The sequence below is a fragment of the Lissotriton vulgaris genome, chromosome 11 (genome assembly GCF_964263255.1).
Source record: "Lissotriton vulgaris chromosome 11, aLisVul1.2, whole genome shotgun sequence".
Lineage (NCBI taxonomy): Eukaryota > Metazoa > Chordata > Amphibia > Caudata > Salamandridae > Lissotriton > Lissotriton vulgaris.
This window is the reverse complement of record NC_141699.1, coordinates 150196491-150219974: the sequence shown is the minus strand read 5'-3', so window position 1 is coordinate 150219974 and position 23484 is coordinate 150196491. Positions and strand designations below refer to the sequence as shown.

The window sequence follows — 23484 nt, the reverse complement described above, 5'->3', positions numbered from 1 at the left end:
GGGACATCTGCAGGGCAGCGACCTGGAAGAAAATCCCTACCTTCACCAGACATTAGTGCTTGGATTCTTCGACATGCAGGGACACTGCAGTGGGCCAGGCAGTCCTGAGGAACCTGTTTCAGTAAGTGGTGACCTTTCCCTCTCATCCCTCCTTCCTTTTCTTCATAAGATCCTCACACATTCTTTGAGTTTATTGCGTCTGACTATTTGTGTATGTATATATATATATATATATATATATATATATATATATATATATATATATATATATATATATATAAAGGTATTTTATTGGCATAAAAGCTTTGATGATGTATTTTGTTTCCCTGCTACTTCTTTGAATTTTCGGTGGGTTAGACTTTTTATAGTCTTCAATTGGTGCATTGTAAATGATTGTTTAAGATAATAAGAACAAAAAATGTGCTCATGACTGCTAGCTACTACAATTCAAACATGTGAAACTATGAAAGTTCCAATACTGGAGTAAGAAAACAGTTACTTACCTGTAACTTTAGTTCTCCAGTATTGGAAACTTTCATAGATTCACATGCGACCCGCCCTCCTACCCTGGGAAAGCTCGACCTTCTTCATCTTTATGGTTATCCTGTGGCACTACGGGTACGTAAATCTGAGGGTCTCTCATGGGGGGTTCTAGAAGGGTGAGGCTGATCTGATTGGTTGTTGATTTTATTTGGTCTCTTTTGCAAAAAGAGGTGGATATGTTACAAAACTGGAATGGGCCTAGGCCTGGTTTCTTGTTTGTAATTGCTTTGCATTGCTTTTTAGGTCTCGCCTAGGTAGCTCGCGTGCGTTTCTCTAGGAAGACTTTTAGCCATCGGTCTTCACTTTTCAATCACTGCACTCGTGCTTGTGGCGGCATCCACCTTGCGGGAGCGAGCAGCGGTGCGCCACAATCATGAGTGCAGTGCTTGAAAAGTGAAGACTGCTCTTCCAAGCGCATGCGCGTGCACCACTCAGGGGCTCACCTTCTGCTCTCCCTCTCTCTCACAACCGGTTCCTCATCCTAAATCACTCCCTCCTCCTGTTTTTTTTATGCACGCACCCGCTTGTTACATTCTGTTTAAGATTAGCACGGCGGCTGCACTTCATCTTAAATCATGGGGGCCGCTTCCGGAGGCTGTGCGGCTTTCTTTTGTTTTGTCTGATTTAATACTACCTTCTTCCTGGCTTGGTGTGGCTACAGAGCGTGGTCAGCATCTAGCCTGGTGCAAGAGGTAAATTTCAGTCTGTTGAGTATGATATGTTGATGTTTAACCCCTTTGGGAAGTCCTGTCCATGCCTGTGGTCATTTTGCACTGTGAAGGACCTGCACATTCGTTGTAGCACAAAATCGCTGTTTTTTTTTCCCACACCCACAGCTTTGCAACCCCACCATTGGGGCAAGTGCTCCCTCCATTCCAGCACACACAAGATCAGATTTCTGCATTTAGCAGAATTTAATGGTGAGTTTAATTTGCCACTGTATTATCCATCCATGTTCAGACAACGCTGATACTTACGGTGCGCCTTTAATATTCACATAGCCAGTGCCCCTGCTCCACGTCATTAATCAATACTTGTACACAGTGCTTGGGGCGTTTGGTGCCCTTTACATCTGGCACTGGGGGCAAGGGCGCGCGTCCTCTCTCTTCCATTGGTCATTTGGTCCAGCCACTTCTAGAGCTGTTAAAGACATGTTCAACGCCATTGTCCACTGACAGAGTAGTAAACAGACAGCTGTCACCTGTGGCCCGCAGACATCCCTGCCTGTGCATCCAGGGAGGCCGGGGTGGCATGCAGGCCCCCCGACTGTGATGCCTCCTCTGTGCCCTATGGGCAGCCAGCCTTCAGTTCGAGTTGCAGGACATGATCAGGGAGATGCAGAGTGATAATGCCTTGCTGCATGCCTAGGTTGAGAACATGACCGAGGTGTTCATGGAGTTTAAACTACATCTGGAACCACTCGCGAGGTAAGCGTGTGGGAGTGCAATGCGGGAGTAGTGTGAGGTACTCTGTGGTACATTACGGTATTATGTAATGTCTCTACAAAAGCTCTGGACTTTGTTTTCTTATTGCAAGCGAATTTTGAAGTCACAACTCATGTTTTACTAAGAAAAAACGTCACTAGGAATTGCATGGAAAAGTTTATTACAGGTTACTTGGCATGACAGCTCTGTTGTGCTTTCAGTTGCACTAACTGAAAGTGAGATGCTAAGCTGGCACTAGATGTTTGTGTTTTATATCGTTTTACTTTTGAAAATGATTAGGGGAGTTAATAGCCTCGAGAAACAAGCATTGGCATAGCCAAAAGGTTTCGCCTTTGTGACCTTATAAGTATTTAGATATGCAGCACAATATTCTTGGTGCAACAACATTAACTGTTGCATGGTTAAACACTTATAAGGTCCCAAAGGCGAGACCTATTGGCTATACCAATGCTTGTTTATATATACACCGGGGAATCCCATCTCGATGACGGGGAATGATTCAAGCATGTGAATCTATGAAAGTTTCCAATACTGGAGAACTAACGTTACAGGTAAGTAACTTGTTTTCTTCTGATTTTGGCAGCACATTTCAGACTTGCATTTAAATGACTTACTTGCTTTGCTAGATTCTTTAATATGGCATATCTGGTTGATATGATATGCCATATCTAGTGCATGGGGCAAGCATACCATGCTTCACTGTCTTCCTTGGCATTGTTTAATTGATCTTACGCTTTGATTTCTTCATAGGTTGGGCTGCAAATGTTGCCAGTTGATGGCAATCCACACAAGTCTTCGGCACTCATTTGCCATCCAGCCGGTGTCGCCAACTTAGTCTGTTCCTGTGATGGCGCGTATGTCTTTACGGCAGGGGGAAAAGACTGCACAGTGCTGATGTGGGAAACTAATTTACAGTAAGCTAACGAGAACCAAAACTGCAGACACTTCTGTACAAACACTGATAAAACGAATAGTTTGGACTTTTGTATAGTAACGATTTTACAAGCTTCCCGGAGTCACACAGATAAGTCATTGGCAGCAGTAGTACAAGCTTGTCCTACATACACAGAAAAGGTGCAATAAAAACAGGAGTGGTCCGACCTTCCCATGTGCACAGGAGAGGTGCAGTGTTGGTTCTGACCCATGTTCCTTCTTTGAGGCATTGACTGAAAACACTATGCTTTTAAATCTGTTGGTGCTGCAAATTGTGTTACCTTCTTTTGACCCCACAGGGTGTTTCCCCACAGGTGCGGTTTTCCCTCCCTCTCCTTGCACATTCAGCCAACCCTCCTTACTTCCTTCTCTGAAGCCCAAAATTTGGAGTTTACAGAGACCTCACTGAGGGGCTTGCTTTAAACCTTAAGGTATTATAGGTGACAAGTGGCTTAGCTGCATTGAGTTTGTGTTTCAAAGGGGTGTCAGGAGAGTGTAGTGGTCAGGGAAAGGCAAAGTCAAAGAAGGCCAACACCAAATGTCTAACTTTGTGTGTATTCACAAAGATTTGCATTGTATTTCCCTTTTGTGTCTGCACATTTAACCCTTTGCATACAGAATCCCGTTAATGATGTGTCTCTGTACACTTAAGTATCGGTACAAAAGGCTAACACTAGAAATATATGTGAAGGTCCTGCATTCCAATGCATAGGTTGCATATCTTGGAAGGAATTTAAACATAAGAGTTGGTGTTTCTTAAATGCGGGAAGCAGTTTTAAACCTCCTCAGTGCCTATTCACTTAAGCAGAATTACTCATTTGTGAATCAAGCAACATTATGTCTTGCTGACTTACCTCTTTGATATGAATTAGGCCTCCATGTCCAGACCCAAAAAGCATTTTCTGCGAGTAGCTGTATTAGGCGTGACGTACACATGTATTTCCTAAGGTATGCTTAGTCCAGGAAGAAAAGCATGAAAAAAATATGATTTTTCTGTGAGCAAGCACTTATTTGGGGTGGGGGTATCTTTGACAGCCAGGAGTTACTGATTCCATGTCTCTTGGGTTTTTTGTGGGGTTCATTTGTTGCCAGAAATGTAATCTCCGTCTTTTGGTGCTTTAATGTTATTGATACGCTAATCTTGATTGGAGGCGCCCATGTTTGACCAGTACCTCTGTTGTTGTTGCAGAGCTCTGGAGGCGGCTGCCTCTCTTGGGGGACACGATCTTGTTCCCTTCTATGGACTGCTAGATGGCGGGAGAGATGGCGAGTTTTTTAGGGTGAGAATGGTATCGGTGGGGAATTTTCATGCATATGACTGCCACCTGTCTCAGAACAATATTAGCAATCACTTCACATTTTAAGTAAAATATATATTCTTTTTTTAATATGTTCTTTTTTTAAATGTTTTCAATGTAGGTATGTTTTGGACAGCTCTAAAGTGTTTCTGAAGTTGTCTCTCGTTGTATTTTACTGCTTTCGGTTTATGCTTTGAGGAGAAAACACCATTTTTTTTTTTACATTTTTCTAATTTTACGGTCCTTAACTTGAAACACAGTCCATGCAGATGAAATACTGGCAAGGTGGCAACCCTATTCTTGTTCAGTATAATTAAACGCGCATAAGCAAATGCATGAGATCGCATTGATAGGAGCTTTACCTGCAGCGTCTGGCTTATTCATTTCATGACATGGCTTTGACGACGCCAGTCGCGTGCTGTTGTTTCAGTGGTTTCTCTGTTGGATCGGTGATTCATTGTGCGTCCTTGTTTCTGCTTAGGAAATGGAGGACTATTTTTACTACGCACTGCTGCGTAGTCAAGGCGTCGACACAATGGAGCCCAGGCAAGTGTCGACACGAATTCCCTTGAAGGAAGTGCCGTTCATAATGCGCGCCCTAGGATTCTACCCCACGGAGCAAGAGGTTAGTAAACGCAACCAGAGCTCGAGCGGGGTGTTCTTTACTTCAGACGACTGTTTTCATTCATGATGACAGATGATAAGGGCGCCGCAGGGACCGTACTACACTCGCTTCGAAACAGCGTTTATATTTAGCAAATTGAAGTCATTGCATGCATGCTAATTTTATCAAGTTCTATATTCATTTTAATTAAAGGGAAAAAAACTGTTTAGTAAAACAGTCGTACTGTGTTTTAAAGCGATAATTCTAAAGTGCAAAACAGCCCAAAAATAATTACACAAAGCAACTAGTGAGAAATAGCGCCTAAGGCATCTTTAGGCTATGTGAGCGCTGTTTGCCTGTTCATTGACAAACCATGTTTTTCGATGGTATTTCGTAGCCTTGTTTTGGCCAGAGGGGTTGTCAGACATAACAGGTGGACCAGTGCTTAATATGTTAAATATTAAATTCCAGTGCCCAAGTTATTTAACACAAGCCCACTGCAGCAGACACAATCCAAATGTCACTTTAAACTTCATGTTTAAGGGTGAGTGCTGGCACTTTTTTTTAGATATGTTAAAGTTAAGCCCCCCCAATGACCTTTCCGAAAAAGTACGCACATGGCGCCACCATGTGGTGTATTCTCAAAAAAACGTGCTCGTGTTTACAAATAAGTGATGGGCCCCAGCACTGGAAAACACCCGCAGAAATTAAGCACTGAGGTGGACACATGATAAAGCAAAATAATATTTCAAATGCTGACGTTCTACAATGTTATAAACCTTGTTATGGCTGCTTCATATTTTGAATACACATAATGCACTATTCCATTTCTTACCCTATACCGCTCTCAATATATCCTCTACCTCAACACTCTGACTCATCTCAAACCTCATTCTACTACTCTTTCCAATGCACTACCCTATTTCTCACCCTATACCTCTATATGTATGTCCTCTACCTTCATCCTCTCTTTTAACCCAAACCCAATACCACTACTATTATCCCCAAAATGACCCTTGTAACTCTTCCCTCATTGCATCATCTCATACCGGTTTTAATATTTAGATCTCCCAAACAAGCCTTTCTAAACCCTTACCTCTGACACTATCCCCTTCTACTGCTATGAACTATAAAAAAAATCTAGACCCTTCCCTCTTCTATTCCTCCTTCCCACTTCTGTCCCTCCGTTATTTCTTTTCAATCCAAAAAATAGAATAACATGTCCACCACTCAAATTAATTTCATATTTACCTATATTAACTCCCCTCTAACTGTCCGTTCCTCACCCCAAGCCGTCTCTTTCTTGACCCTTCCCTCTTTTATCCCTCCACTATTCCCTTTCCATCCAAATAACTGACTAACACATCCATCACTCAAATTTTTTCATATTTCACTATACTAATTCACCACTAATCCTTCATGGGTTCCGGAGTAGCGTGCTACTTGCCGCAAAAGCACTTCAGTAACTCATCGGGGTAGCAAGCGCTATATAAATATAACCCTTTTGTTGCTTCTATCCCTCCACTATCCTTCTCAATACAAATAACTGACTAACATATCCACCACTCAAATTACTTTATGGAAAAGCACTTTGATGCCTTGTCAGGCGTAGTAAGTGCTATATATTTGCAATTACAATACAACACAATACAATTGTTCCTAACAGTGTATGACAAAATCTTAATGCATAACGTTGATTGCTTCCTTTGTTTTTTTACTTTTATATTTGCTGGAGCAATTGTACATTTATGTTTTAGATGTTCTTATTTTGAGTTTTCAGCAAGTGACAACTTTTTATTTATTCCAGTTTTTTGTGTGAACTATGATGCACCCACTATCGGACCTATTGGTGTGGCTAGCCTTCATTTTAATTTCATGTTGTCGCTACATTACAAACAGCTTTACATAACAATCGCTGAGAATACTTAAGTTGCACAAAATTACTATTTAACTATGCTTATAAAACTGTCATGGAATGCCTCGTGGAGCAGATGGGCTTCCAGAAAGGCAGGAAACCTTTATAAGGAATAATTAGTGTGCACAGCCAAAGGGGCCAGAAGGGCAAGTGATTTTAATTAAGAGAGCACGCGGAGGCGGGTGATGGACCAGCCTGAACTAGAGATGGAGCATAAGAGGAGAGAAGACGAGAGAGACAGGAGGGGAGAAACCCATGGACATCAACTAAGGACAATTCAAAGAAAGTGGAAAGTGAATAGCAATCAGTGATAAGAGGTGAGGAGAGAGATGAACAGTAGGAAAGAGTTTACAGAGAAGTTGGGTGAAAGAATTAAGCCATAATTTTAGAGGGGCCAAGTTATCAGCGGAGAAGTAAATAATGAAGATGGGAAAAAATAAGTGTGATACTATGGGTTTTTTTGGCCTGAAAAGTCATCATCATACTCTGCAAGAACCTGGAAAGGCAAAAGAAAGACCAGAAGATGCATTTTCTCCAGATTGGAAGAATGGTTTTAAATTTGCAAATAGTTGTACTTGGATTTACCTTTGTTTCCCACCTCACGCCTTAAAGCAGGATAAATATTGTTGCCCTGAATGGGAGGCTTTTACTTCCTCTATTATTGAAGAGACTCAATGGACAGTTGTGGATCAGGAACAAGACTGTGGATCTGGCTGTTACCCCTTAAGGTTAGGGTTAAGCCCAGGATATGAAATAGAGCTCTGCTGGTGTGACTTAATCCAGAGGAAGATGTAATGGCCTGTGCAGAGAACCTCAGAGCCCTGCTGAAGAACATCCCGAACTAAGTCCAAGCAACCTTTGTGGTTGTCACATTAAAGACATGAGCTACTCAAGAGCCTCAGGACCCTGCAGCCCAGGTGGCTGGAATCGACATAAGAACTACTGTACTGGCTGGGACGTTGAGGACAGGATTCAATTGGGATAAAAAATAGGCTTGGGCACCCTAAAAAAAGTAGCCCACATTTGCGGATTGTGCCTTTTCTCAAAACACTGCTTCAGTGTTTTAAGTAATAATGAAAAGAAGGGGGTGGTCCTCTAAAAAAAAAAAAGGCAAATGTTGCCAGGACTAATTGTGCATGGATTAGTTTACAATGGTGAAACACACCTGAATATAAGTAAGGCCACTTCTGCTCAGGACTCCCCCCTCTATCTGTATTCATTAATTGGCCTACCCAGCTAGAGACTGGGAATGATACCTCCACCCCGATGGTGAAGGGGATGCAATAGAGGCCCATCTGCCTCCGGAAAGAAAGCTATGGCCCCCATTGGGCCGCTGGCAGCATCTGAACACAGACACAGCCCAAATTGGCATCTGCGCTGGCCAAAAAAGCGGCCCACAGCTGCGAGTCTGATAGGGGCCCATTGACTGAGTGCCCGCCTTCCCAATCCGACCCTGTTGAAGGCCTGCAGGGATCAGTGAAGGACTGCAAGTGTGATGAACTTGCATCATCCCTAGTTTCCCTTGTACCATCTCTGACTTTGTGGGGACTGGTATTTTCCCCTTCACAGTCACAGAGTATTTTCCATATCACACTAGAACGTAGTGCATCATTACATTTGCTAAGGTCTGTACATGTTTTCTAAACTGATGCTATGTTCCTTCTAGCCCTTACAGTTGGAGAATTATCGTACATTATATGTGCGGTTTGATCCTAGACAATTCACAATTTATCTGGTGAGCCCAGTAGCTGCTCCCTGTCCCATAGGTCCTCGTGTCAACCTAAAACCTTGACCATGCTGTGCTAGGTATGTGATACAACCTTTGAAATTTCTGATACTCTGAGGAACATGCTCTGGACAGTAGTACATTACCAGCAGTAATCCCCTACATTGATTTCGGGACAAATATGACATCCAACTGGTACACCTTAGTCTGTGTCTTTCGACGGGACACTGACAATCGAATTGCTGGTAAACTCACAACTGGACACTGATGATCTGTAAACTGTTCATTTAGCAAATAAAATTTCACAGATGACTTGAGTTGAGCCCATAGTTTGTTGTGGGTTACTTATGAGCCTTTTGGTTACTTTGGGTTTGAGCTTACGTTTAAAATTAAGAAGCTTTCCCACCTCAATTTATTAACATCAATCAACTGTTCTGTGAGAGCCCCATATAGTATACCACCATACATGATAGTAAGTAAATGACTGACAACCCCACAGTATTTGGAAATATGTGATTTACTCTGCTTATTCAATTATTCTGATGCTGGAATATTGCTGGATACCCTCTCCGTGTAGTGTGTTTATGACTGAATTGCGGTGTCCTAAAAGGGATATGCAGCCCATTTAGAACACTTTTTTAGGTCTCGCTGGCTTTGCAGCGCGGAGCGCTGCCGCCAACGAGACTTGTAGTCGCCGTGTTTCCTCCCAAGGGAGACAGACCTGGGCACGAGCCGATTCAGGTCTATGAACGCGCTTCACAGTGGAACAGCTTGTGCGCGTTAATTAATGCACAGCACGTCAGGTGCCGCAAGTAACAATTATCACAGCATGAGACCCCACTTATCACAGCATGAGACCCCACTTACTAGGGCTCGCCTGGCGTTGCAGCGCAAAGCGCTGCCGCTAGCGAGCCTTGTTGTCGTTATCTTGCCTCCCCAAGTGGTACAGACCGGTGCACGAGCAGACGTGAGCCACAGGGAACGCCAACGTGCAAGCTCACGGGGTCACGCTCCTGCCCTCACGCATCTCTTCCAAGGCACGCTCCAGGCCGACTTGTTGTCATCTTTTAGAGACTTTTGCTTCCATTTTAATATTAGTTGGTTCAGTTTCCCACTTTTTATTTGTTAAATACCTTGATTTAGCACTAAAGCACAATGTAGGTGATTCAATGTATTTAATTAGTTGACGCGGCTCACGCTGTCACGTTAATTCAATATGCAGCGCGTTTGAATGCCTTTGTTTGCTCCCGGCGTTTGTACAGACTCAAGGACTGAGGCCTTCAATGCTATGCTCTCATCGCAGTCTCGGCAGAGAACCTGTTTTACTCCTTTCACCCCCACGCTCAGTACACAGCCGCTTACCTCTCCGGTAGTTTCTCCGATTCCTACGGCATCTCCGTCTCCGCTGGTCCGGTTGTTTCCCGTCTGGAGCTGCTGATCCCAGGCGCATGGCAGAGACTCTCCCCTCTGTGTATCGGGTGCATTCAGCCACTTCTCTTCACAGGTTAAAGTATGTTAGGCATTGGTGTCCATTTCTCACGTTAAATTCCAGCACGCAGTTCAGGTTCGCTGTCGGTCGCTGCTGCTTCTCTAACTTTCCCAACAATGAATCCTCCATGCAGCGTGCAGCAGACCGGTGCAAGGAGCAGACTGGATCAAATTCCGCACAATACTTTTACCAACAAAAAGGATAGTCTCACTCCAGAGAGTCATTGTTTCAGGTAATTTTAGTTCATTATTGCTACGATCCACTTCAAAGGAGGGATAGAGAGCAGCATACAACAAAGACGGTTTTCTCGCCAGTTTCATGAAGTAGATTATGAATGGTTACCAAATAGGGAAAAGATGGTGGATGGCGAGCAAGATGTTTCATCCGTTAGGGAAATAGCTAACTTGATGTCTGGTAGTATGCGCAACTGTAACAGTCTAGGTTTGTGCTCGTGTGTGCGTGTGTGTGTGGTGTGTGTGTGGTGTGTGTGTCACGTGTGTGTGTCCTCATAGTGATTTATAAACAATGTGTGTGGGTGGTGTGTGTGTGTGTGTGTCCTTATTGGGATATATAAATGGTGTGTATGTGTGTGATAAGATAATTAGACTGGTAAGAGAATAGAAGGAATATCCTTAAGATCTTTGAGAACTGAGGTGTGGGAAACGTATTAGTGGCATAAACTGTACTTTCATGTAGGAGAAAGGGTGAACATATGTGCTTTGTGTGTTTCCAGTGATAACGTAAACAACATGTCATCACTGCTTTTGCTGGAGATGCCAAGGAAATCACAGGTAAAGTTGGCAGTGGATGTCATGGACTCTAGTTTGGTGGGTCCTGTTTTGTTGAGCTCTTGTTGGACTAACAGAATATTTATTTTTGCCAAAGTGGTGTGTGCTGGCATTGCAAGTGTAATAGAACGTCGGGGTGAATTAGTGTTGGGGGATGATGTTCCTGCGTTCCCTATTACTGCCTATGCACCATGTAGCTTGTCTCTGAAGAGATAATGGGATGTCTTGAAGATGTGGTATTATTGGACTAATACACAGCTCCCTGTTGTCCAAATGACCTTGAACGGAGCTGTCGGTGAAAAAAACACACAGTATTTCTGTTACAATCTTACATCGATTCAGCAGGTTTTTTTTTGTATTGTTAATGGTCATATTGTTTGAAGTCCTTCCTGCCAAATTGGGTCTCTGGCAAATAGTTGAAGATCTTTTCTCTAGGTTAGACTTCGACCTTTTTAGTGTTTGAAGTGTAGGTAGCTGTTGCAAATCTTCTCATGTCCTTGTCTTCATGTGTACAAAGAGCAACTGAAGCAATATCGCGGCATCATGATGTTTGATTGACACAATATAGTTGATTGGAAAGAATGTGAGAATGTTTCTTGTGCCTTGGTCCCAGCAGCTTCACTTTCAGTGTATTATGACTCCTGTGCAGTCCTTTTGGTGCAAATCCACATGCATCTGCATGGCTATGGCAATGCATTATGCAATTCTTTTATATGATGTCGAATAATACCAGCTAGAGTGTGGGTCCAAAAGGTGGTAAAACCACCCTTGAGTGAGAGGGATTTTTGTTGATAAGCAATGTAGAGTGAACCAAGCTGTTCTTCAAATACGTCACCCATGGTGACAAGGCTTTTAAAACACAAGGCCCTATCCAAGGGGTCAAGGCAGCAGTTCTCGGTGGGCAATTCTCAGATAGAGAATGTGGTCATTGCCCATGACTGACGTTGTGTTAGTTCTACAATCAGTAAGGATTCTTCTACTCTTTTGTTCTCATCTGTCTTAATCCTGCTCTGATGTCACGCACAAGGTAATCTGGGTACCATAACTGCAACTGTTTGTAGCGACTGTGTCATAAACGTTTTATATAAGCTGATAGTCAGCTCTGTTCTACACAGAGTTTTGTCTTGTTGACCTTGAATAATTCTTAAACAGATTATTGTAAATACAGTTTTCTTTTCATTTATTTCAAATGTGGGTGATGTGATAGTCCATTACAGACATTTTGCAGAGAAATATTATGTTTATGCTTCATGCAACACCCATAAAAAAGTTTCTTTTAGATCAAAACGAGACCTTACATATGAGAATTGGGAGGGTATCACGGAGATTTACAGTAACATTCGTGAGCTACTACTGCTGCATTTCAGAATTTGGACGTATGTCTGTGCACTGTCAGTGATCTGGCCGAAGAAGGCATGTAAAATCGGAAATGTAATCATAAATTCAAAACTGTTCAGAACAGGGGCCCACAAAAAAGTTTGGCCCAGGGCCTTCAAATTCCTTAAAATATCCCTGATTCGAATATATATCGGTCTCCCATCGTTTGCATATATGTTAATCTCACTGTGTACAGGAATGCTTATTTCCAGATAGAGAATGTAAACAATTTCTTCACTCCTGTGCAGACTGGGCTTTGCACGGGAATCAGGATTATATCTGGTGTGGTAATAAAAAACCCACAGATTTTATCATATACATTTTCTGCCAGGTGAAACAGGCTTAATACCGAGGCCCTAAGCAAAGATGATGTTTGTTGGTACTTTATTTGGAGAAATCGTGCTGGCTAAGTGAAACGTTATTAATTGTCCTCACACTTCCTCTCACCCCTTTTTGTCTATTTTTTTTCGTATAGAAATTCTACTCTCTCGTTCTTGAAGCCTGGGACCTGGTCAACAACACAGCTGATGACCCAGATAAGAGGCAGAATTTAGATCAAATGCTTGTAGTGCTTAATTTGTGCTGGCTGGTTTCCGGTGTTCGGCACCTGTACCTAATTGTCTGCACCGGCTCTCGTTACAGTTCAGGTGTTTGTACTGCCATTGGCAGCGCTGGCAGGGTATGGGTGGTGCAGGCTTCTGAGAAGGTCCCTGGCACTTAATATTTTTACAAATTAAGCACTGTTGGGTTGGCACCGCAATGGTAGTGGGCTCCCTGGAAGGACTTTGGGATTACACTTGTGGTTGTGTTGCCTCCCCAAGTGGTACAGACCGGTGCATGAGCAGACTCCGGTCTGTGAACGCGCTTCTAAGACGCGCTTCCCAGCCACTGGCACGCGCCGCTGGGAACGCCAACGTGCACGCTCACGGCGTCACGCTCCTGCCCTCCTGCGTCTCTTCCAAGGCTGTTCTGCGCTCCAGGCCGACTTGTCTTATGTATACTGCTGTTCTAGAAGTTGGGGTAAATGAGTATAAATGTTAATTCTTGTCTCAACAGTATGTTATCATTAACTGACTGACGTTAATATCGGTCACTGATGTTTTATCTCAATAAGCTCAGCTGCTGTGGCTAGAGAGGTTTAATGTCCTAAACAAAGGCTTTGATAAGGTTATGGACTATAAACGTGTTAAATTATACAAGCATAAATTGTTGGGCCACCCCCTCGCCGCATCCTTGCAGTCTGGCAGACAATCTAGCAATATTAAAAGTGGGATTGTAGGTGCTTGCCACAAAGCAGGATACTAGTTACTTGGTCTGTGACTGAAAGTTGGAGCATCTTTGTCCGTGGTAGCTTGGTTTAGTAGTCAAAGCGAACGTCAATAGAGGTGTTATAAATTGTCATGATTATAGTGGCTGCAAAGATGGAGTATCGAACCAGTGTGTTTTGGTGTTTTTTTGTAATAAAAAAAGGATTAATAATGACGTAGATATATAAAGATCATTATTGGGTTCTACATGTTGGTATTTTATATCCTACAGAGCAGTTAACAGAGCAGATACATTTGCAGTTCCTACAAGCAATGTATATTGCTTACAAAGGCTGTGCTGTCCAGTAGAAGGCTTGTGAGCCAGCCTCCAAAAATACTACATGTATGGATAAGTTGTTCGCAATGATTAGCTGATTACGATTTCTGAAACAATTGCACTAACTACCCTAAAAAATAGTGCAAACTGAGGTTTTTAGAAAAACAGATTCTACTGTGTAAAGAGCAGGTTTTTGGATATTCATGGTTAAAAGTCAAATGTGTCTTCAGATATTAGGTTTAAAGTTGATTGGTACAGTAGAACCTGGCCAAAGATGCAAGCAGCAGCACATCAAGTATTCCACATGTAAGGAGTGGGGGATAGAATTTGCACTGATTTAGTAGGGTAGACCGATTCTTACCCTTTGAGTCATTTGAATGTGGACCCAAAGGCAAAATGGACATGCACAAAGGCTACAAGCTTTAACAAGCATTAAAAATGCAATAGGGGGGAGGAGCCAAGATGGCGACCGGAGCGGACCTGTAGGCTCCCGGCTCCGCGAGTCTTTTCCTGCCGTGCTGAAATCCTGCTCTCAAATCCTGGCACACTTGATGGTGGACTGTGTGCGAAACAGCGCTAATCTCGGCTGTGCATTCCCGGACCCGCGATTCGCCCGGCAGCCGGAGATATTCGCCTCCTGGCTCCTGACCCTGGACCCCACAGACGAGGATTCCTCCTGCCGAGCCCCGGGGACCTGTTGCTGGCCGGAGCGCTCCACCGGTGCCGGCTGCGGCGGAACCAGGACTCCTGAGTGGCGCTTCTCGCTTTCAGCCGCCTGGGGCGGCGCGCGGCGGGCGGCGAGAGGACTGGGCTTGCGGAGCTGTTGTGCCCCGTCGCAGCGGACCCTTTGTTGGAAACGGGAGGATACTGTCCGGCCATCTTGAGTCCCGCATTGTTTGCGGACCCCGTGCCTCGCTGCCCGAGGACGCTGAGGGTCGCCTACATCGAGCGGAGTGCTTTTTGACACGGTGCACAGCTCTCGGAAAGCAGCTAAAAGGGGGGGGCGCCAGTGCTCTCCTTTCACCGGCGACTGTTGACTCAACCTGTGCATGATGGCGGAGTGCGCCGCCACATTTAGCGGCGAGGTGCGCCCGTCCACGCCGGCGATCGGTGCCGCCCTGACGATAGGAGTGCCTGAGGCTCGAGGGACCCCCCCGGGAACTAAAACCCGGGAGCAACAGTCTGAACCCTCACTTGCCACCATTCTGTCAGCCTTGTACGATCTTCGCTCGGCAGTCCGCCGCAGCTGCCTGGAACTGGGGGACAGGCTGGACCAAATGGCGTTTGTGTCGGGCCGGTGCACTACTGAACCGGATTCGCACTGTTTCCGCCTGTCGCCGCCTGCACCGAGTCGGGAGTCTGCGCTCTCCCTCGCCTGTTGTTCAGCTGGGCTCGCCACGTACTCTGCTGCTGCTCAAGACCCTCGGCTTGCAGATTCCACACGGGACACATTGTTTCCCCTCCCAACGCAGTGTGCAACATTGTGGCTGGATTCCCTGTCGTGTGTGCCTCGAGGACTGTATGGGATGTTGCAGCTGCCTATTCCGCCTGCGCTGAGCCCCCTTTCTATCCTGCCTGTAACAACGTGTGCACCTGGTGGAATTATGGTACATTTTGTTCAACTCGTAAGACTCCCTGATGACTCCTCGCGGCCATTTTGTGCTCTTTTTCTGATGACCTCCTCCCTCCTGCCATTATACTCCTTTGTCATGTGGTGGGCGGGCCTCTCCTGGGTAGCGAGTCTGGGGGTGTATCCACGTTCGGGCCAGGGCTAGGTCGATGTGCGGCCATGTTGGTTCTTTGTCTTGGTGGGGGCGGGCATTTTTCACGTGCATAGTTTTTGGGTCTGTCTGAGGTCGGGTCGGGGCTTGGTTCTCTATGTACTGTCGGTTGCTGGGCTGGTGGGACCGGGGTTGGAAGTTGTACGCTCTTGTCTAAAGTCGCACATGTTACAATGTTTTTCCCAAACTGCTTCTGCATTAATAACTGGCTCTCAACAGCCGAAAATTGTGTGGGGATTGCGTTTCTGACTGGGGTGCCGGGAATGTTCTGATTGGCTCCTCCTCCCGCCTCACTTGTAGTTTTTGAGGGTCGCAGATTAGGATGGCCTTTTCTCACTCTCTATATTCTGCGGTGACGTCTTTACTATTTTTCCTCCTTTTTCCTTTCTTCTTCTTTTGCTTGACCTATATTTCGGGTTCTTTATGGGGCGACAGGCACATTGTCGGGGGGGGGTAGGCCGTAGCCTCCGCGTTGGTGCAGGGTGGGGGGGTAGATTTGATTTTTGGTTTTAGTTCTATGGGCCTTTATTTCCTTTTTTATTTTCCTGTGCTTTCTCATGCTGTCTTCCTTTCTGGGTCTGTGTTAGGATGGTAGGGAGTGGGTGGCGCTGGCAGTGGCACGAGGGTGGCTCCTGCGGACCGTTTTGTTCCTTTATTGCTTTGCCGCTTTGCCGAAGAGCTTCACGTAATTGCTGTTCATTTTATTGTTGCCTACTCATGTGGACTCACTGTACGGACTCGGATCTCCTTTATACCTATCCTTCAGTGACTTTCCTTTCATCAAAAACTTTCAAATTTGACCTTGTTGATCCTTCTCCCTGGCGGCATGTTCTTTCCAGTGTAATCGTGATCAATTGCAGTCGTAATGCTTGTTGCCGCCGGAAGATTGTAACGCTGACACCTGTGCTCATAAGTTTTGTGGCCGGCCGGATGGTTGTAGGCCCGTATTTGTATTTCTGCAACATGCACAATAAAGGTCTTCAAAAATTTAAAAAAAAAAAAAAAAATGCAATAGGTCTCGCCTTTGATTAAGTTAAAGCCATTTTCTTTGCTAATGGTATTTTATAGCAACGCAGAAGGCTTTAACTTAATGAAAGGCGAGACCTATTGCATTTTTAATGCTTGTTTCTAAATTGGGCCTGGCTAGATGCCCAAATCCTGTGTTTAATGGTACTCTGACTTGTACACTGAGTCCATTATTCTTGGGCCCTGGAGATTCCTTCGAACAACATGCACCCAATCCTAAAGAAAAATCTCATCCATCAATAACAACAGCACCCTTCACACCAGCCATACGAAACCTCAAATTTGGATATCTGACACCTTTCCGATACTCAACCTGCAGAAAGTGAGTCTCTCCGTGAGCCTCCCAAGGGAAAAAAGCAAAACAGATTTGATGCTTAACTTTTTGATGAGCTCAAATTCAAAGATTTTCTCTGTCAGTGAAACCTGTTAGTTTATAATTTACATCTCTATTTCGTTCGCTGAAGTCATCAGCAGAATGCTGAAATCCACCAACTTTCACCTTCACTCTGTCAAAAAGATGCTTTGATTATTTCATGCCTGGACTTTGGAAATGTCATATTTGCAAGTGTCCCCCAGTCCACACTTGTCATAGTTAAGCTATTTTACCATCCACGGCCAAACCTTTATCTTTCATAAAAACATTTGATGACATCTCCCCAATGTAAGTTACCTTCACTTGCTACCTATTGAGTATAAGATCATGTTTGTAATCTGTTGCCTTGAGTGTTTTTGGGACACAAAATCCCTAGCACGGCTCTTCAGAGCCACACTCTTTGGCCCTGCACAGTCTTTGTGTTTTTGTAATTTCTCCCATCTCCCATCACCCCAGCCCAGAACCTGACATTCATGTTAGCTTGCTGAAAAGGACTCCCTGTTAAATGCTCCGAGACCCCCAGAGCAGAGCTGTGCGGTTGAGGGAGTATAATTAGAGCACCCTTCTTTGAAAGAATGTCTTATGTCCTTCTTACCCAAGCTTTTGGGTCTCATAAGTAGCAGCGTGAAGTATAGTGAAAGAAGAGGCCTTTTTCTGTATGCCCTTGTGGGACAAGTCTGCAAGATTTGTGTTTGCACTTTGTTTATATCATGGTTGAGCTGGAAGCCTGCGTGTGCGGTTGGCAGAGTATAAGAGTGTATTGTGTAGTCTTTGCTTTGTATGTTTGCCGCTGTTCCTCTTACAGAGTGCTCCCAGCTCCCCCCCCCCCCCCCCCCTCTTCCGCCCTGATCTACATCTCAGTAAGATGAGGGTCTGGGTCTCAATACACATTTCCCTGTCCTTTTTGGAACCAACACATGAAGGATCATGTTGTCCATAGTACGAACATTAGTTCATTTTTTAGTGGTAATGCAGTCTTGGATTGGAAGAGTCCTCCAGAATTTGAACATTGCAGGGGAGCGATTGGTTAGCTCTTATCATAAATGCTGGCCCTCTGGTCTGGTAAATGTCTCCATAATCTCTCATCAGTCAAGGATGGAACTGCACTTCAGTATATTTAAGAAGGGCTGAGATCCAAATGTAGAGTTTGCCTGATTTCTATTTTCCTGCCACACTGCACGAGGAATCCGGTTTGAAATGCTGCTTAATTACTATGGGAGGAAAGAGCCCTGCCTGTTGAGGAATAGGGTGATAGACTATGCCTTAGAGAAGAGAGCCTGCTGGCTGCCTGTGATTACATGTGGCAGCCACTGAGGTCTGCACTGCTCCAGAACACAAGGTTTCCCAGGTGCTGAGCATGAGGTGAACCCAACAACGTCTGTCAGCAAAACCCAGGAGAAGTCTTGTCACCTGCACTATCTATAGGAGTGTCTAATTTCTAATGATTTCATAATTGCTGCAGGAAACCCAGTTGCCTCCAGCAGCTGTATTTTTAATAACCTGAAGTGTCCTAATGTTTGCAGAGAGGGTCAAACATTTACAGAATAACTATAATCAACGTGGCTCACCCCTGGCCTTCACTTTTCACGGAGGTAATTGGAGGAGTTTGCCATTATTCCAGAAAATCCTTGACAGCATCCAGATCAATCTTGAAATAGTCAAATTGGAACCACCCGAGTCCACCATCTACAGCTCGTTTTGACTGAGGAGGATGCTGGAGTCCATGCCCCAGGACCAATGGGTACCCATAGCTCCATAAAATTCCCGACCAGTGGTAGGAGTGGAGCCTTTTAAATATGCTGTGCCCTATCCAGTGATCCTAGTGCTATTGCATTCTTGTTGTCTTCCCATTTGTAACCAGTACCTTTTGCCAGGGTAACTTGGGCTGTTATGGTCAATTTGGCATGGCTTTATGCATTGTGCTGATTTTCAGCGGTTCCAAATCTTTTGATATTTTGAATAGCCGCACAAATCTCAATATTGCAAATGGCAAGATACATTTAGCCTTTGAAGTGTAGCAGCCTGATGTACCAACCGTTGGGACTTTTTTGAGGGAGATACTGAGATTATGCATTGCCCATTTGACTGCTTGGACCATGCTCTCGAGCACACTGTGAACTTGTACCCTTTTGAAGTAAATTGGCAACGACTTGTGATCCTTGGTACCATGCTGGTAAGATGAGAATGTGAAAGCGAGTGCTTGCTTAGTCTTAACATTGGCCATAGCCTTCAGAGTTTAGGGGTAATATAGCATGTAAGCACACAATAACATTTGAGGACATTTGAGGTCAAATCACTGGAATTATGTTTTTCTTTGTACATCTGTATTTCATGTACCACACTATATATATAGTTATAAGTGTATTAAAGTAATTTTATTTTTATAAAGTGAAGCACTGATTAGATTTAAAACTACTGAAGGGCATTCTGCTGTTTTACATTGTTCTGAGTGTGTAACCCTCATCACCTTCTTGTGTAAGCCTCGGAAAACTTTGTCTCGTTCCCTGCGAGAGCCAAGTGGTGATAGGAAGTGCTTGATAGTTCATTGTGGGGATCAGTTGCGCCGTGGGTTCAGGACACCACAAGTAAACAACTTCAGTTGTCTGGAGTTCAGATATCTCTAATTGTCCTGGATCCGATAGAATCAAGTCCTTCACATCTAAATGTATGTCTCTAAATACACCTTGCTGCCAGGCCATCTAGTTCATTTAGGTCTCAGGTGCTTGATCTCTTTTATATCTGGAAGCTCTAAGATTCAAAACCTCCCAAGTTTATGATCAAGCTTTCACAGGTATTGGAGCAAGCCTCTAGGATTCTCCAGTAGTGGGTCAAAGAATGTGGTTCAGTATTTCATTCAGGAAATATTTAAACTCATCTTTTCCATCTCATCCTGAAATAAGTATTGATTTTATAATGTAGCCGACCTGATGTGTCTGAACTTTAATGTCTTATCCTTTATCTAAATGTCTTGTTACTAATGTATTGACTCTAGTTTTTTTATTGTTGTTGTTGGTTGAAGCTTTTATTCGATATGCAAGATATCTTGTAAGCGTACACAGAATACAGCAATTTACAAAACTAGAAAAAACATTTTAAAAAGCAATATTGAATGTATATTTAAGAGACATAAAAGGACATATAATGTCAGAATAAATTAGCTAAAAATGAATTAAACCGCTATTGACAGTCTCTTGCATCGGATCAACCAAAAATGCTTTAAAAATTTGGCTACACCACAAACAATGGCGGGGGGAAGTGTCCGTCATTAGGATGCGAAGGGCTACCAGATAACTACGCGTACCCATATTGCGACAAAGGGGTTTGAGCCAAAAACTCCTGGGTTTAGCATAGTCCGGACATTCGAACAGGATATGCGCAATAGACTCTATCCTAGTGGAACAACGGGCACAAGAAGGGGACGTGTGTGCACCTGATTTCCACTTTGACACCAGGGCCCCAACTGGAAGGGAGCCCACTCTGAATTTAAAATACAGTGCTCGATCAGCTGGAAGGGTAATTAGGTCCAGGTAAGGCTCGTAAACTACTACATCTTTTATTGTTAAAAAGGCAGCTGTAGATTTACAATGTCCCGAATTGATAACTAACTGGTCCGCAACCCAATTCCAGTATAATCTTTTCAGAACCTCTTTTGGTGGAGCCGATCTTGATGACCAACAGTCCCCCAGCCCAAGTTCCTCCAAAAGTTTTTTGGTGTCTCTCAACCACTTAATCTTCGCCCAACCGCCCAGGCTCATTATCTCAGTTTTTTTGTAAAAAGCACTATTGTATAGAAATGCTGAATAAAACTGTTAAATAAGTGGAAATATCACCACAATCCAACAAACACTACAACAGACAGCTTTGTCTCATGAAATCGTTCATTTCTTTGCTGAGTAGAGTAGCAGGCTTTGCTCAGACGGTGCAGCCCAGCAAGACATTAAAGTGCCATGTGAATGGCCTCGCCACAGGCAGCTTGTGGTCTGATCTGAGAGGATCTAGTGTACCTGAAGCTTAAATCGGTGAAATTAAATGCGGACCTCATCATAAGATGCATTGATGTAAAATAGGAAGCTAGGCCTCAGCTTGGCTAACGTGCGAAGAAATAGAGACACCTTGGCGGAAGGCTACACATTGTGGAAAAAGAAACCGAGAAGGAGGAACAAACTTAAAAATGCTTTTATAATAAAATAATGGGCTTTTAAGAACCTGACGATTAGGTGCACTGATCTCAATAATGAGTGACAAGAAAGAAAATGTGCATCAGAGGCCAGATAAAACAGCATCAATATTAGTATTAATTTAGCACTACCTGCCCAGTGCATCGCAGTCCTACACTTTGCACTATCTGCAGCAGACACATTTTTAACTGAGTATAGTTTGGAGCAAAAGTGCGGGTCTTCTGACAGATTTGTCTACAGGCAGCTTCCCTTTTTTCTAGAAAACATCAGCACCAGCTCTCGAATTATGTGTTAGGTTTTGCTTTAATCATCTTGGGCCAGATGTATGACGCCCAAAATAGCACATCACAAATTGAGACTTTTTTGCGACTCGCAATTTGCGAGGTGCTATTTTCGATGTACAACAGTGTATATCACACTGTTTGCGATTCCCAATGGGGTCGCAATTGAGAGGCTCATGAATATTAATGAGCCTCTCGCAATTTGCGACCCCATTGGGAATGGCAGACCCTCCCAGGTATGGTGGCCTGCTGGGGCTCAGCAGACCACCATGTCTGGGACAGCTTTCCAATAAAGCAGTTTTTTAAATTTATTTAATGCAGCCCGCTTTCCTTAAAGGAAAACTGGATGCATTTAAAAAAGAAAAAAATTAAAAGTTTTCGCTTCATTTTTTAAGGGCAGGCAGTGGTCCCTAGGACCACTGCCTGCCCTTAAAACAATATTTTCCCCTGCTTTTGCAAAGGGGAAAGGGTTTCTGGGGACCCCTACCATTTTGCGAGTGCATTACCACCCTCCTCAAGAGGGTGGTGATTTGTGAGTGTTTTGCAACCGCAATTGCGGTCACAAAACATTCATACATGGGCTTGCGCTCGCTATTAGGAAGGGAACGCCCCTTCCTAATAGCCAGTCGCAAAACCTATTTAGCGAGTCGCAAATAAGTTGCGACGCGCTAAATAGGCTTTGTACATGGCCCATGCTGTTTTTGCATGCACGAATGGGTTCGCAAGCCTGTTTGCACATACAAAAACGATCGTACATATGGCCCCTTATTCTGAGATTGTAATTCCTTCTCGAGCTGACACATTTGTAGTCTTTGAGATATTCTGGTGCTTAAGTAGCTTTGTATGCCAGTGTGAGAGACTTGAATTCTATCTTTAATGGACAGCGAATGCAGTTCTCCATGAACCAGTGAGAAGCACGTTCTGAGGGTAACTCTCTTCGGGCACTGGTTGCTGTATTTTTGGTCTCAGGCAGGCCCACAGCTTCTTCCAACAAGGGCGTGTCCCTTCACATTTGGGAGACTGGAGTAATCCCAGTCCTAGAACACAAAAGCTGGCCTCAGGCCATGAAGCAGCTTGCACCGGAACCAACTGGGGTAGTTTAGGACCCACTTCTATACAGCATTACCGTTCCGTTACCAGGGAATATTGACATAACTAACAATGATAATTTATCACAGAGGACTCCATGTTTGGTTAGAAAGTAAAAACGTAGGGCTCTTGCATCTGCCAGAGCACTCCAGTTCTCATCTCCCTCCTTGTAGCTTGAACCATTGTATATTTAGGTAAATCAAGGAATAATTTCAAAATACTACCTTCTAACCCTTCCCATGAGCCTTTTCTATTCATTGCCAGCACCTCCACTCCATATAGGGCCTGGGGGGATTAGTTTACCTTGTATGACTTTACCTAATTGCTCAAAGGTATAGCTGCCATATCTGCGATCAAAAATTTTCAAGCCATTCAAGTTGTCATTACAAGGCTCTGGGTAGCCAGTTGTTTGTCTCATCTTTAATCATATCAGAAAATCATACCCAAATGCTTGTACCATTGGACATGTTCCAACCGCGCATTGCCTAGAAGCCAAGTGAATCTCCTTTTTCTTCTTGCAAGGAACAGGGTTTTTGTCTTTTCAGTGTTAATCGTTTATTTTCAAGGCAACAAGATCTTAGTGCATTTAATTTGCATTGGAGCCCGATAGGCGTAAGATTCATCACCACCATATCATCTGCATACATAAGGCAACTAATATGCCTACCCCTAATCTTAGGGGGAAAACTGAGAGTGGCAGTTAAAGTCTGTGGGAGGTCCGCTATAAACATGCTAAACAGAAGGGGAGCTAGAACACATCCCTGTTGTAAGCCATTCGCTACCGGGTTTTTCCTCAACAGGCTACCTAACCCGTCCAGATCAGCTTGTACCCAGTTATCACTGTGTACCTCATCAAGAAATTTAACAAGGCCTTAGATATATTCCACGGTTGAAGCTTTTGCCAAAGTGTGCCTCTATACACCCTGTTGAATGCTGCCTGGAAGTGAATGAAGCAGCAGCAAAAGCCACTCACCAGCTCAATTGACATCCTTGCAACACCGACAGAGTGAAACAGTGGTCCATAGTTTAGTGCTTTGGTCTAAAATCTACCTGG

The 23484-nt window shown here is 44.0% G+C and overlaps 1 protein-coding gene across 1 annotated transcript in view; it reads left to right on the top strand.

Annotated features, from left to right (window-relative positions):
- Positions 1-23484, top strand: part of CFAP251 (cilia and flagella associated protein 251) — a 663510-nt gene that overhangs the window by 572964 nt on the left and 67062 nt on the right. Inside the window, exons 17-19 of the mRNA XM_086942981.1 lie at positions 2739-2902; positions 4111-4201; positions 4701-4844. Of these exons, the coding sequence (XP_086799107.1) occupies positions 2739-2902; positions 4111-4201; positions 4701-4844 (399 nt within the window). The remainder of the gene's footprint in view (positions 1-2738; positions 2903-4110; positions 4202-4700; positions 4845-23484) is intronic.